At 37.1% G+C, this 15,132-nt stretch overlaps 1 protein-coding gene across 2 annotated transcripts; it reads left to right on the top strand.

Moving 5' to 3' along the window:
- The first annotated feature begins 1,216 nt into the window (after positions 1-1,216).
- On the top strand, positions 1,217-13,881 carry med16 (mediator complex subunit 16). Of its 2 annotated transcripts, none has more exons than XM_082156740.1 (14): positions 1,217-1,717; positions 1,877-1,984; positions 3,511-3,680; positions 3,760-4,191; positions 5,434-5,539; positions 6,448-6,603; positions 6,685-6,902; positions 6,987-7,193; positions 7,270-7,480; positions 8,286-8,419; positions 8,527-8,719; positions 8,815-9,028; positions 9,337-9,420; positions 13,494-13,881. In XM_082156740.1, exons 1-14 carry the CDS (start codon positions 1,537-1,539, stop codon positions 13,618-13,620), a joined length of 2,541 nt encoding a protein of 846 aa, XP_082012866.1. In that variant the 5' UTR covers positions 1,217-1,536; the 3' UTR covers positions 13,621-13,881. The 2 variants fall into 2 exon arrangements, with proteins under 2 accessions (XP_082012866.1, XP_082012867.1); XM_082156741.1 differs by having other exon boundaries at positions 1,217-1,675.
- The last annotated feature ends 1,251 nt before the right edge of the window (positions 13,882-15,132 follow it).

A 15,132-nucleotide genomic window follows, 5' to 3' on the forward strand; every position in this document is an offset into this window, starting at 1 on the left:
GCAGGAAATAAGTTAACACTTTTAGGCCTGCATGGTTTCTGCATCCGAAAACTTAGGTAGCTGACTTGCTGCCTCGCTGCCATATCAGGCAATGACTTCGGACAAATTTCTGAGGCAGCGTAACAGGTTTATGATCCACAGCAAAATAGAGAGACCTTTGGTGAAAACTAAAAGAATGTTTAATGACTACAATAGTAATTTCTCACTAGAAATGTCATAATAAGCGGAAAATGTTGATCAGAAATATTTATAGCTAAACTGACGACCAGCCACAACTTTCAGACAGCATTTTTTTTTTTTTTTTAGCTCAACTGTTACGGAATGGAACGCACAGGATTGTGGGATATCAAAGGCAGTGAAGGATACATCTATGCTGCCTTCAAAAATCTATCAGATGAAGATATCTTAGGAGACAGGAAGTGAAACTAACATTGCATTCTTCGGACGTGCCTTGATACCTTCCGACCTTGGAATGCGTCCTCCGAAGGCGGCATTTATCAGTTTTCGGACGCAGACAGGGATTGTTGCGATCTCATGTGAGTGACAGGTTGTCCCGCCCTTGCGCCGGTGAACATGTCATCAAAGATGCAAGAGGGAGAGGAAGATACTTTGACTAAAAATTATAAGGGCACATGAATTAATGAATAATATAAATCATTTATGATAAATCATTTACAGATAAATCATTTATGATAAATACTGCAATATTCCATAAAAAATAAGAATTGACTTTTTGACTCAATGAATTGTTTACGTTACTTAAAGAAAGGTATTGAATCATGTTATTGGAGAGTGGAAGGGCTAGTCAGTATAGCAGCTAAGGAGCGTTTCATTCAGTGGAAGTACCACTTGTAACATTAAACCAGCACAGTATATAGCGCCTTGTTGTGGTGGGATGACTACAGGTAAAAACACAACATAAGATATTTATTTTACAATGGCAGAATAAAGAACAAAATAAAGATACGTATACATTAAGTCCACTTTAAATAATTTAAGAATGACACCGAAAATAAATGTTATAAACAAAATAAAATAAAATCTTAATTTAAATATTAAACGAAAATAGAAGGAAAGGAACAAAAAGTATTTCGTAGAAGAAAGAAAGAAAGAAAGAAAGAAAGAAAGAAAGAAAGAAAGAAAGAAAGAAAGAAAGAAAGAAAGAATACTTTCCTCCAGTCCAATAGGGGGCAGCACGTCGTAGTTGAGTCTCTAAACGCGGAAAGAATAGACGAACATAGACGCTCAGTGATGTGCCGCTTTAAAATGCCGATAAAAGTATTAGAAATAAAATAGTTTTCGTACTGACATGGCAATTATACTTTAACACATTTACATTTCTCTATTTTCTATCTTAAAAGCAGGAGCATGCAGTTGTACAACTGTTATTTCCTTCGTTCTGTTCTGTTTCTTTCTGTACACTAGCAGGGATGCTAAGTGTTTGCTTTTATTGACTCACACAGTGATTGTTTATATATTTAATGGTATTCAGTAAAGTTATATGTGCTGTTGACCTTCAGTTTAATTTATTATATAATGGAGATCGCTTATGTTTGCGAGTGGGAGAAGAGACCCAAGAGCAACCACTGTCCCTCAATCCCTCTGGTGTGCGCCTGGTCATGTAGAAACCTCATCGCCTTCACCACTGATCTAAAGAATGAGGAGGATGAAAAAGGTCTGGACAATGCCTTTATTACCAATATTATCAGACCCGTTGGTGAGTTATAAATGAGTGATGAGGAAAAGCATACACTTTTAATTGTTTCTGAATTGGAGATGCCCAGAGCATCAGTGTTTTTGATGAGATACTGTACTGCAACAACAGCAATAATGAGGGGATAATTGATTTATGAACGGGTGTCTTTTTTTGCTGTAGATCTGAGTCATATGATACACATCATTGACACTGATCACCCCTGGGATGTGTACTCAATCAACTCTGGTCACACTGAGGTCATTTCCTGCCTGGAATGGGACCAGTCAGGTCAGTCATCATGATTCATTTATGGATCATGAAATTTGTGAAACCTCTGGAACATGTCCAGGTAATAATTACAGTTAAAATGAGAAATAGGATAGGCTTTGTATGTTTTTTTTTCTTCATGTGCCCTTGTAATCTTTAATCAAAGTATCTTCCTCTCCCACTTGCATCTTTGATTCTGTGTTCACCAGCGCTGAAGTGTTCACTTCTCCTTATTCTAAATGGGTATTCTCATTTTTGTGATTGAGTAATTTTACTGTGTTACGGTAATGTGATAATTTTAGTTAAATCAGCATAAATTAGAGACCAATAGATGCTACTGTAATGTATAAATAGTTTAAACATTTAACCATTTAGCAGAAGCTTTTATCCAAAGCAGTTTACAAATGAGGAGAAAAATAGCATTTAATTGTTATGATTGAAAACATTTTTTTTTTTATTAATATAATTTCATAATTTATGATCTGGGGAGGGAAAATGTAAAATGTAGATCCAAAATACTGCAAATCAGGGTTATTATCATTAACTAAAACTATTACAAAAATTTTGTATGGGAACTGAACTGAGCTGGACGGTGACATCACTGTTTTCTCCAGAGATGCTGTAACGATAAATGAACTAAGAATGTTTACACAACAACGATATGCTAAAAATAGAAGTATATCAAAAACTTGTTTTCAAAAACTTCAAAGTTTGCGTTCTCAGGCCACCAAAACGCAGTTGTCGTGTAAATGAACGGCCAGAACGCATTAAAAGTTTTCTGTTTTCAGTTGAAAAAGGTGTTGTGTAAATGGCCCCTAAATTAATAACTAATGATTTTTACAACAGAAATGAATCAACGCTGAACTTACTTAAACTGGACAATGAATTTCTCCTAGAGCTGCTGTACAGCCAAAACAATCTTTGTTGCATTCATTTCCTACTATCACTGTAAAGCTGCTTTCGAAACAATCTGTATTGTAAAAAGCGCTTTATAAATAAAGGTGACTTGACTTTACTTGTTTGAAACAAAGCTAAAACAAAATATTAGATGAAAAATGAAAATTAGAAAAGTTTCCTTGCCAACTGAACTAACTTAAATAAGCACTAAAATGACTAACTAGAAATAATGAACTAAAACCGAAAAAAATACCAATTAAAACTCAATAGTAAAATTAATTTGAAAACCCTCATAAAAATAACAAAAGAAAAATGTAAACATTTAATGAAAAGAAAAAATTAAAGCTAATTAAAACTATTAGTAAAATAGTTATTTATATATAACTCAATAAAATGTATGTAAATTAAATCAGTGCATAATATGCTGTATTGTCATGTCACAATGCAAGAAATAAGCTTTATTTTTGATATTATGATATTTATTTATTATTATGATAATAAATACAATTATAATTTCTTTTTTTCTTTTTCTTTTAAACTTAGTGTTAACTGTAAGACATGTTCTTGAAAGGTTTTTTGAGATTCACCTATAGATTTAAAAATGTCCTCACCATTATCACCATTGGTTTGTGTGTGTTGTGGTCCGCCAGGCTCTAAGCTGTTGTCTGCTGATGGTGATGGTCATATTAAGTGTTGGGGCATGACGGAGCACCTGGTGAACAGCTGGGAGTGCACACAGAGCAGCTCAGTGGACGGAGACCCGATCGTGTCCCTCTCATGGTTACACAATGGCGTTAAACTCGCCCTGCATGTTGAAAAGGCAAGGAAACCTCATTACCGCCTACTAACTAAGGGTTAAAAAACCAAACTAACACCCTGATGTCTTTGTTGCTCTTCAGTCTGGCTCTACGAACTTTGGAGAGAAGTTTTCCCGGGTTAAGTTCTCCCCCTCCCTCACGTTGTTTGGCGGGAAACCCATGGAGGGTTGGCTAGCAGTGACAGTAAGCGGTCTGGTGACAGTGTCATTGTTAAAGCCAAACGGGACTCTTCTGACTGCCAGCGAGAGCCTTTGCAGGCTGAGGGGTCGCGTGGCCCTGGCTGACATCGCCTTCACGGGCGGTGGGAATATCGTGGTGGCGGCCACCGATGGCAGCAGTTCTTCTCCAGTGCAGTTCTATAAAGTGTGCGTGAGCGTAGTGAATGAGAAGTGCCGCATCGACACTGAGCTTCTGCCCTCGCTATTCATGCGCTGCACCACTGACCCGGTGCGGAGGGACAAGTACCCCGCCGTCACACACCTTAAATTCCTGACACGTGAAAACTCGGAACAGGTACATCAGAAAATTCATCTTTCATACCTAAAATTACTTGTAGCATTAATTAGTTATTCATTTTTAAATGTTAAAGATGTAAATATTAAAATGAATAGAAATAATTATTTTCATTTTAAGTATTCATTTCTTTCAAACTAAATCTTACGACCCCAAACTTTTGAATGGTGGTGTACACTGCCGTTCAAAAGTTTTGGATCGGTACGATTTGTAATGTTTTTAAAAGAAGTATCTTCTGCTCACCAAGGCTGCATGTATTTGATAAAAAAAAAAAATAAAAAAAGTAATATTGTGAAATATTACAATTTAAAACAGCTGTTTTCTTTGTGAATAAATAGTAAAGTGTAATTTATTCCTGTGATCAAAGCTGAATTTTCAGCATCATTACTCCAGTCTTCAGTGTCACATGATTCTTCAGAAATCATTCTAATATGATGATTTGATGCTCAAGAAACATTTCTCATTATTATCAATGTTGAAAACAGTTATTTACATTTTTATTTCAGGATTTTTTGATGATTAGAAAGTTCAAAAGAACAGCATTTATCTGAAATAGAAAGCTTTTGTAACATTAAACACTACCGTTCAAAAGTTTGGGGTCAGTAAGAATTGTTATTTTATTTTTGGGGGAAAATAATTAAAAGAAAGCAATACTTTTATTTATCAAGGATGAATTAAATTGATCAAAAGTTACAGTAAAGACATTTATAATGTTACAAAAGATTGTATTTCAAATAAATGCTGTTCTTTTGAACTTTCTATTCATCAAAGAATACTGGAAAAAAAGTACACAACTGTTTTCAACATTGATAATAATAATAAATGTTTTTTGAGCATCAAATCATCATATTAGAATGATTCTGAAGGATCATGTGACACTGGAGTAATGATGCTGAAAATTCAGCTTTGATCACAGGAATAAATTACATTTTAAAATATATTAAAATAGAAAAGTTATTTTAAATTGTCATAATATTAACAATATTACTTTTTTTGTTGTTGTTGTATATTTAATCAAATAAATACAGCCTTGGTGAGCAGAAGAGACTTCTTTTAAAAACATAAAAAATCTTACCATCCAACACTTTTGAACGGCAGTGTATATAATATAATTTATTAATATAGTGTAGATTTTGTATAATTCTTGGCTGATAATGCTGGGCAGAAATGAATGTTGATTTCGATGCTGTTTTTTTGGTTATTATATCTTATCATGTTTTTGTGATTGCTGTGTTTCTGAAGGTGCTGCTCTGTGCGTCCAGTCAGATGGGCAGCATTGTAGAGTGCTGGTCCTTGCGGAAGGAGGGTCTCCCAGTTAATAATATCTTTCAACATCGATCACCTGTGGGTAAGTTACATAAATCCAGTTTTGGAAAAGAGTTTTGTTTCAGTATTACACTGATGTTTTACTTTTAAAATGTAAACATTACTATAATTCAATGTTTTTGAAGGCATTGAATCAGTCATCATGACGTTACTAAACACACACGCCCACTGCAGAGTCAGCTAGTGTTGGCTCATGTGTAGCGGGTTTTTAGCGCGATAAGGGACCCTCTCAATACATGTACAAAGTCTGTTCATTTCTTTACTGCTGTTGGAAAATATTTTACATGCTTTAATAGTTTCTATCTCTTTGGGTAAGAAACGTTTCTGTTATATTTGCTAATTTTCTTTTACTGTATTTGCCATGTTTTGAGTTATTTTTAAACCTTGGTTGTCATGACAATAGAATTCTATCCCATTCTTTTGGGAGTGAATGTTTTAGGCAGGTTTTGGGCTGGAAATTGTCGACCCAATCTGGCAATGCTGGGGGCAGAGCAATGAAGGGAGGAGGGTGTGTTTGTATGGGTTGATTTCAAATATATATATGTTAGTTTTATTTAGAGTTTGACAAGGCAGGATATTATAGAACAAAACCCTGAAATGTATCAAACATAACAAATGCTCAAGATATGTACCTAATTTAATATGTACCTAATTTAAAACAACAACAAAAAAACAGATGGACTAAAACATACACAGAAAAACCTGATATACATCAGGCTTCATAAAATCAAACCTGTATGTTATTATAAAACAATTTAAGAGCATGTGGAATAAAATAAAGTTTATGTCTTGCATTACTGCTGGGCACAACAAATTCCCTGAGCTGTGTGTGTGTGTGTGTGTGTGTTTATTAGATCACTGGATTGAAACTTAAGTTGCTGGTGTCATCAGACGTCAACCCATTGTCGTTTGTTTTCTCAACATTTTTAGTAGGTGAAAAGCAGCCAATGATTCTGAAGTGGCGTATTCTCTCAGCGACCAACGATCTGGACCGTGTATCTGCTGTCGCTCTGCCTAAACTTCCCATCTCCATCTCGAACACTGATCTCAAAGTCGCCTCAGACACCAAGTTCTTCCCAGGCCTTGGTACAGCCTTTGTATCCTTTCTTTTACTTCAAAGAATGTAGCTTTGATGGTTCAGATTGATTATTATTTCGTTATCCGCAGGTCTTGCCCTGGCGTTCCATGATGGCAGTATCCAAATTCTCCATCGCCTTTCCCTGCACACCATGGGAGTGTTCTACGGTTCCTCTGGTTCCTCCCAGCGTGTTGGAGAAGAACCCGCCATTAAACGCCAGAGGACTGGCGGCCCGATGCTGCACTTCAAAGCCCTTCAGTTCTCCTGGACATCTCTAGCTCTGGTGGGCGTGGACAATCACGGCAAGGTATGACCAAGGCATGACGTATCATGACACCTAGCGATGACAGAAGCACCCTCAGATCTTATGTTTCCCCTCCTATGGTTTCAGTTGCACATGCTTCGAGTGTCCCCATCTATGGGCCAAATGTTGGACATGAACACGCTCCTGCGCCACCTGCTGTTCCTCCTTGAGTACTGCATGGTGACGGGATATGACTGGTGGGACGTGCTGCTGCACGCGCAGCCCGGCATGGTGCATAACCTTCTGGAGAAACTTCACGAGGAGTACATGAGACAAAACCAAGCTCTGCAGCAGGTAGATCAACCTGTTATTATAGAAACTTCCACTTCATGACTTATCAATTGACTTTCTTGTGATTCCTCTCTTTAAGGTTTTGTCCACCCGTATAGTGGCAGTGAAGGCATCTCTGTGTAAGCTGTCCTCTGCAACTGCAGCAAGAGCCTGTGACTTCCACGCTAAACTGCTCCTTATTGCCATCAGCTCCACTCTGAAGTCTTTACTGAGACCTCATGTGCTCAACACCCCCGACAAGAGTCCCGGAGACAGACTGTCTGAGATCTGTGCCAAAAACACTGACATTGGTAATAACCCACCACCCAAAAAATGCTTCAGTGTAGGCCTGTCGTGATTATTGATTTTGGTTATTTGGTCTAATCTCAATTATTTGAGATAACCGTGATAATTGTGCAGTTTAAATTTGAATTGAAGGCTTGTGGGTTTATATATTATATTATATTATATTATATATTATATTATATTTTGGTTCTCGAATCTGATTGGCTGAGAGACTTTTTCAGTCATTAGTAGAATATCACATGGAAACTGCTTCACAATTTGTATGACACAATTTGTCTGTTTCTGCCAGATAAATGGCAGAGGAGAAAACCTACTATAATATTACAAATAATACTGTTATTGTTTCACACAATTTAGTTTTAAGAGTTTTTTTTAGGTGTGAATGTAGTTGTTTAGACCTCAAATATGCAATTTATAAATAAACATAGCACCTATTTGAAATTTTTTGAGATACAGGCCATCAGGGAAGTTCCTATTTACGAGTTGGGAAGTCGTAATTACGACAGAAGATGCGTTCCAAGTCGCTTTGTTCGGAGCAAGGTGGCTGCAAATTGTTCAGCAAGATTTTCCCACTTAAAATTATGACTTTGTGTAGCAGTTCATGTAAATACAATCTTTTCAACATGACTTGAACACACCATTACACTGTAAGTGACATGAACAAAATAGAATAAAATTGTTTGTCGCAATTATTTGTATGACAGATAATACAGGTCTACATCAGAGCATCCATACTTCCATTCTCCCATCTTCCCACTTTTGTTGTTGTTTTGATGCTAATGGAGATTTTTGATCGGTTAATGTGTTCAGACATTGATAAAGTGATGATCAACCTTAAGACTGAGGAGTTTGTTCTGGACGGACCCCCTCTCCAATCTCTCCAGCAGCTCATTCAGTGGGTCGGAGACTTTGTTCTTTACCTGCTGGCCAACCTGCCCAACCAGGTGAGATCAACTGGACGGCCTTTACTAAGAGTACTGCCAATTTCTGCCAAATTGTCCTGCCAATTTTGAGTTTTACATGATGCTGTCATGCCTGAATATCTTTTCAGGGCTCCATTGTGCGTCCAGGGTTTGGGTTCCTGCGGGATGGTGCGTCTCTGGGCATGCTCAGAGAGATGCTGGTCATGATCCGTATTTGGGGCCTGCTGAAACCAGGCTGTTTGCCCATCTACACGGCCACATCTGACAACCAGGACAGCATGTTTCTGCTCTTCCGCCTGCTCACCAAACTATGGCTCTGCTGTGAGTTAGACCCTACACCACTCTTTGGGCCAAAATTTCAGTACAGTGAAAAAGCTATAAATGACTCTGTTTTGCTGGTTTCTTTTGGTTGATAGCTCGAGATGAGAGTCACCCGCAGGACCCCGATGAGACGTTGATTGATGAGTGCTGTCTGCTGCCCAGTCAGCTCCTAGTACCCAGCATGGACTGGCTGCCCATCAACGATGGTGTCATCACTAAGATCCAGAGCAAACACCCGCTCAGACTTCAGTTTGGCAAACCATACACCCTGCCTGGGATCAACCCCAACGCACAGGTGGAGGTGTTCAGGTGAGCGATTATAGGTTTCTTAAAGGAACAGAATCTTTTTTGGTGAACTATCATCATTTACTCAGTACACAAAATATGCATAATTTGAAGAATATCCTGTCCACTTTTTAAATATAATGAAAGATAATCAAGACTGGACAACAAGCTCCAAAATGTATCAAAAAGCAGCATAAAAGTTGTCCGGAGGACTTGTGCGCTATAGTCCAAGTCTGATTTCTGAGGACCTAAATTGACAGACAATTGTCTAATAAAAAGGTTTAATTGTTGCCAGTGGCTAGTGCATTTATGTTTTGATGGTGTTGTTTCAGGATTCCAGCATCTCAGAAGATGGACCATCTGAGATGTTTACATTTGGGAATCTCTCCAACAGAGGACAGCAAAGCTTGCACCAGGTATCACTTTAGAAGTATTCCTCAAGTGAAATGTTAATGTTATAAACAAATTAGTTTATATAGCCTTTAAAATGTATTTTTGAAAAAAAAAATGAAAAAAGGATACATTCTATATATACACACACACACACACACACACACACACACACACACACACATATATATTGGGGTGTAACGGTTCTCGGTAAAAAAAACGTACCATATCGTTCGGCACTCATCTATAATAAGGTTTATTGAAAATAACAACGCGTAAAACCTCAAATCAGACAAAGTTCTGCTAATGTGCATGTGTCTGTCGATGGATACACAATAGCAGCAGTCAGGCGCTGCTAATCAAATGTCTTTGATTAATTGATCATCAGCAAGTGTGATCACCTCTATAAAAGCAGAAGTTTTGGCAGTTTGCTGGTCTGGAGCATTCAGGTGTGTGTTAACATAATCCCAATGAGGAACGACATCAACAATGATCTCAGAGAAGCAAGTGTTGCTGCCATCAATCTGAGAAGGGTTACACGGCCATTTCTAAACAATTTGAATCATTCTACAGTAAGTAAGATTGTTCACAAGTGGGAAACATTCAAGACAGTTGCCAATCTTCCCAGGTGTCGACGCACCAGCAAATTCACCCCTATGTCAGACTTTTTTAGGTTTGCTTAGGGTTGCAAAGTTGCATCTGAACATACCATAAGCCTTCTGGAACAATGTCCTCCCAAAGGGACCAAAGTGGAGATGTTTGGCCATAATGCACAGCGCCACGTATGGCGAAAACCAAACATGGCATATCAGTACAAACACCTCATACCAACTGTCCATCACGCTGGTAGAGGGGTGATGATTTTTTGCTTGTTTTGCAGCCTAGAGTCAAATGTGTGGCCATCTGTCCGACCGCTAAAGCTTGGCCGATATTGGGTCATGCAACAGGACAATCAAGGTTGCAATGTTCAATCCCAGTCAATGTTCTGACCTCAACCCTGATTGAAATGTTGTGGCGGGACCATAAGAGTGCTGTGCATAAACAAACAAACCTCAATGAACTGAAGCAACATTATAAAGAAGAGCGTGCCAAAATTCCTCCAGAACGATGTGAGAGACTTATACTGTCATACAGAAAACGATTCCTTCAACTTATTGCTGCTAAAAGTGTCTCGTTTGTCACCCATGGCTTTTCCATTTTGGCTTAATTTTTTCTTGTGAAAGTCCCCCTCTAGTCAATATTTTTCTCCCTTAACTTTTTTCCTTGAAAAAAATTCTGTATTATACATTTTTAAGGCCAGACAAGTAGTTTGGTGAGGTTAATTTGTAAAGAAAGACTTGCACGCCTGCGCACATATATATTCAAACGTGCATACCTATAGACTAAACACGTAATACGCATGTGCACGCAACCAGCGTCTTCACAGATTTTAAGTTTTTGAAGTTTTATTTTATATATAGCCGCTCTGGAGAAAACCGTGATGTCACCGTCCAGCTCAGTTCAGTTCTCATTTTCTCAGTTCTCATGTTCACCAAGCAAGCCAAACGCCAAGGCAACAGTGGCAAGGAACCAAAACTCCATCAGGAGACAGAATGGAGAAAAAAACCCTTGGAGAAACCAGGCTCGGTCAGGCCAGTTCTCCTCTGGCCAACGAGATGTCATGTGTTGTTGTTCATCTGAGGTTGTATTTACCTCATTTTAAGACCTGCTAATGACCAGGGGTCTCATTTATAAAACTGTGCGTAAGAACCTTACTAAAAGTGTACGTGCGCCCGAAAGCCAAAAATGGCTTACGCAAAAAAATATTCAGACTTATAAAACCGTTCGTACGCCAGAACCGGCGCAGAATTCACTTTATAAATCCCAGTCAGCGGAAGATTGTGCGCACTCCTCCCCGAAATAACCATATATGGAGCTTACAACGCCTAGTTTTACTATGCAGATCCTCATCTGCATATCATTTACATATGATTATTCATCCACGTGATAACATTTAACGGTACAACACACATTACATTATTAAAAATCAAGTAGTTGCCTATATCTTGCCTTGTTTTTGAATACATAAATCAAATAGTGTAAAATACATTTCAGAGAAAGTTTTCCTCAATCTTTTCCACTGGCCGAATTTTATTTTTAATTGATTTAGCCTATATTTTTAATGGAAACAGATAGGCCTTGGGCATTATTTGCACAAAACAATTTTTTCAAACAATCTGGCATTATAATGATAAGCAATTATCTCTGTGGTTAAAACATTAAAACACAGCGCGCCACAGGAAAAGTGTTCAAAAACATGCATCCACAACAAATATTTATATTGATTGAATATAAAAAAATTTTTGTAACTTCTCAGTAATGATTTCATGTCTAAACTTAACTCCATTAATTTGAATGGCATATTTAATCTAAATGTTTATATCAGAAGTAAAACATAGTTTAAATCATTATTTTATTTATTTAAACTGTTATTTGCGTCACTTTCACTAAACGGCCCAACGCGCTCGTTGGCGCGGACATTTAGGATGGATATTTGCTTCAAGTGATAGGCTTGGTGAGTGAAATTATATTTTGTATTATCTTTCTGTATTTGTCTTTAGATTTTCTGTCTAAAAGTGACTAAAAAAACATTTAACTCTAGCTCACCATCGGTGTCGCCAAACTGCTCCGTCTCCAAAACGTTCGTACACTGCGCATGGGTCAGAGTTTACGTGCAGGTGCGCACATTTTCCCGTCAAGTTTGTTTTTATAAATCACAACTTATGCGTCGGAAGTGGCGGACGCCTCTTTCAGGGCCTGTTTTGTGCGTACGCAACGGTTATAAATGAGGCCCCAGGTGATTTTTATTATACTACGTAAAACCATAACATTTTAAAGAGTGTCTTTTCTTTTTCACATGAATGTATGTATATATATATTTATATATTATACACATGGTGGCCCAAATTATTAGAACACCTGACAGATCTGAAGATATTGACACTTTTTTGCCTCCAAAACATGATTTCATTTCAAAATGTTCATGAAACATCCAGATGGTTGCTCTGAGCACAAAAAATATATGATGAAGTGAGTCGTACTGTTTTTATCCACTTTTAACTTTAATATTTGGTATGTCCACCTTTTGCAGCAATTACAACAGCACATCTCTGTGTCTATATATTTCTTGAGAACTTCAACACTAATGTTATCCCATGCCTTCTGCAACTGAAGCCAAAGGCTTTCCTTTGAATGTACAATAGATCCAACCCGGTTTTTGTTTTGTTTTTTTTTTGTTTTTTTTTATACACGCCCCAAATTTGCCCGATGGGGTTGAGGTCCGGACTTTGGGGCCAGTCCATCATTTTCAATGTTCCAGCAGATTCCTTTTGTCGCAGTTCCGGCAATAGTTAGACGAATGTTTAGGGTCATTGTCCTCTTGGAAAATAACAATTGAAACCTCTTAAATATGCCAGGTGTTCTAATAATTTTGGCCAAACCTATTTTATGATGTGAATAAACTTATATCGTTATTTTGTCTTCTGAAATGAATATATATGCGCTAGTTGTTGTTTGATGTTGATAGTTGATGTTGAAGTTGATGTTTTTGAAAGCCTCTTATGCTCACCAAGGTGGTATTTATTTGATTAAAAATACTGTAATATGGTGAAATTTTATTATAATTTAAAATAACAGTTTTATATTTAAAATTGCCATTTGTGCCATATTTTAAAATACCTGAATCACTACGGTACGCCTATAATAAGTGGTTATATTGACACTATTTTAGACCAAGCCGGACGACAACCGCTGTGGAGTAGCCCAGTACATGTGTGACTCGTTGTATGCATAAACAGAGAGAAGTACGGTAGCTCCGGCAACAATATATATGAACTTCTGTCTTCTTAAAAGAGTTTGATGGCATAATAAAGACCAATTACATTAAATTACTTTTGATACAAAAAATAATACTACTTGTAAACAGACTGATGTGCTATGCTTTTTGTGGGTAGTTGGGCCTGTAAATCTTTTATCTCCACATATGATGATGATTCTGCCTTCACAAACTCTATATTTAGCAGCACTCTTCAATGAGCTCTTGTCTTTTTGGTCTATTTAGGTGTGGCTGTGTCACCATGCTGAGATCCCCAAATAAAACCAACGCCATGAGACAGTGGGAGCAGCGCTGGATCAAGAACTGTCTGTGTGGAGGTCTCTGGAGAAGAATCCCCTCCACACTAACATAAAAACCACACCGTCTGGAAATGTGAGGAAATGTTAAAGCTGCATGGATCTCTCATTGTAAACTAACATATTGATCTGTGCAACGAAGCAATCTTTATTTTCTTGAAAACATGTCCTACAAGACGTTCTCCCAGCCACAATGTCTGCTGGAGAGAGTGAGTAATGTCTGATTTTTTTGATGTTGTAAATATGAAACCATGTTATTTTTTTGTAATGTATGTAATAAACATTTCTGTAATGAATAAAATAGATTTGCCTTCTGATTTGTATTAATGAACATTTTTAAACGATAATTCTTCTTTTCAGAAATATCAATTGTAAAATTGTCTGTCTGACAACCATAGGGTGGTGCTAAACCTGATAAACACAGTCATGTTAAATATCCATCATGCTTATTATTCACAGACAAATTAGCATAATGATTAGCTACTGATTCTGCCCACAACAGACCATTGGAATGATCACTTAAGTGTAGACAGCCACTTCAGTAACAGCACTATTTAACTGTACACATAAACAATTTTGTGTGAAATTACAGTATATTCCAGGTTAATAATTGCATTACTGTTAACAAAGAATATCATATTGTATTTCTACAGTGCATAATGTAGCCTACTATGAAGGTACCCAGAATGCAGTGCGGCATGAATAGATTATGCTATGGAGTTTCTTGATTCCTGTTGGTTTCATCTGCTGCTTTTCGGTTCACTTTTAGCAGATTGTGTTGTTGGTTTATTTTGTACTCTTTAGGGTTTATCTTTTTTATTTATTTATTATTATTTATTTAGTGTCACCATTGTCGTGTTTTGTAGTATTGATGTATTGTGCATAGGTGAAGCCTATAAGTAAAAATGTCTTGTGCTTCAAGATGATGTCACACCTTACAAAGACAGTTGCTTTGCTACTGTGAAAGAACAATGTATAAACAGTTATGAGTTTGAAATAAGATTTTGGTAAATCTTCATGCTAAAACAATGTTAAAGCGAAATGCTAAGAATAGTTAGACTAACTTAAAATCATCCAAATAACTTATTTTATATTCTAGCTTTGCATTGTTTAAACAAATGTTTTCATTTGTCACACTTCTGGCTTGACTACATCACAAATTTGAATATGAATATACAAGGTCCAAGAGCAATTGGAACATTAATCACTTCAAAACAATTACAGTACTAAACAATATAATTTCTTACAGTGTCATGGTTATACAGTAAAACAAGAGAAGTATATCGCTGTGATATCAGCATCATTTTGCTGTTGATGAACAGTAATTCGTAAGAAAATGACCCAGCATGCATTCATTTCACTGTAGAATTCCTGACTACTTATTGTAAAATAATACTCTTTAATCCTGTAAATTCCTGGCAATTTTTTTTTTTACAGTGGTAGGGACAGTATGAGGATTTGACCATGTAAATAAATGGGAAATCAATAGGAGAACTGTGACAGCCAGCTACTGTGCTTTGGCTCTGATTCAAGAGGTCATCCCAGCACGGGATGCTCAGCAGAGGTAC

The sequence above is a fragment of the Leuciscus leuciscus genome (assembly GCF_965113295.1).
Source record: "Leuciscus leuciscus genome assembly, chromosome: 23".
Classification (NCBI taxonomy): domain Eukaryota; kingdom Metazoa; phylum Chordata; class Actinopteri; order Cypriniformes; family Leuciscidae; genus Leuciscus; species Leuciscus leuciscus.

Excerpts from the sequence above, each read along its gene's own strand:
- med16 (XM_082156740.1), top strand. The coding sequence starts at position 1,537 with ATGGAGATCGCTTATGTTTGCGAGTGGGAGAAGAGACCCAAGAGCAAC. Across the intron at positions 6,903-6,986 it reads GCGTGGACAATCACGGCAAG|TTGCACATGCTTCGAGTGTC; the intron begins GTATGACCAAGG and ends CTATGGTTTCAG. Across the intron at positions 7,194-7,269 it reads AAAACCAAGCTCTGCAGCAG|GTTTTGTCCACCCGTATAGT; the intron begins GTAGATCAACCT and ends CCTCTCTTTAAG.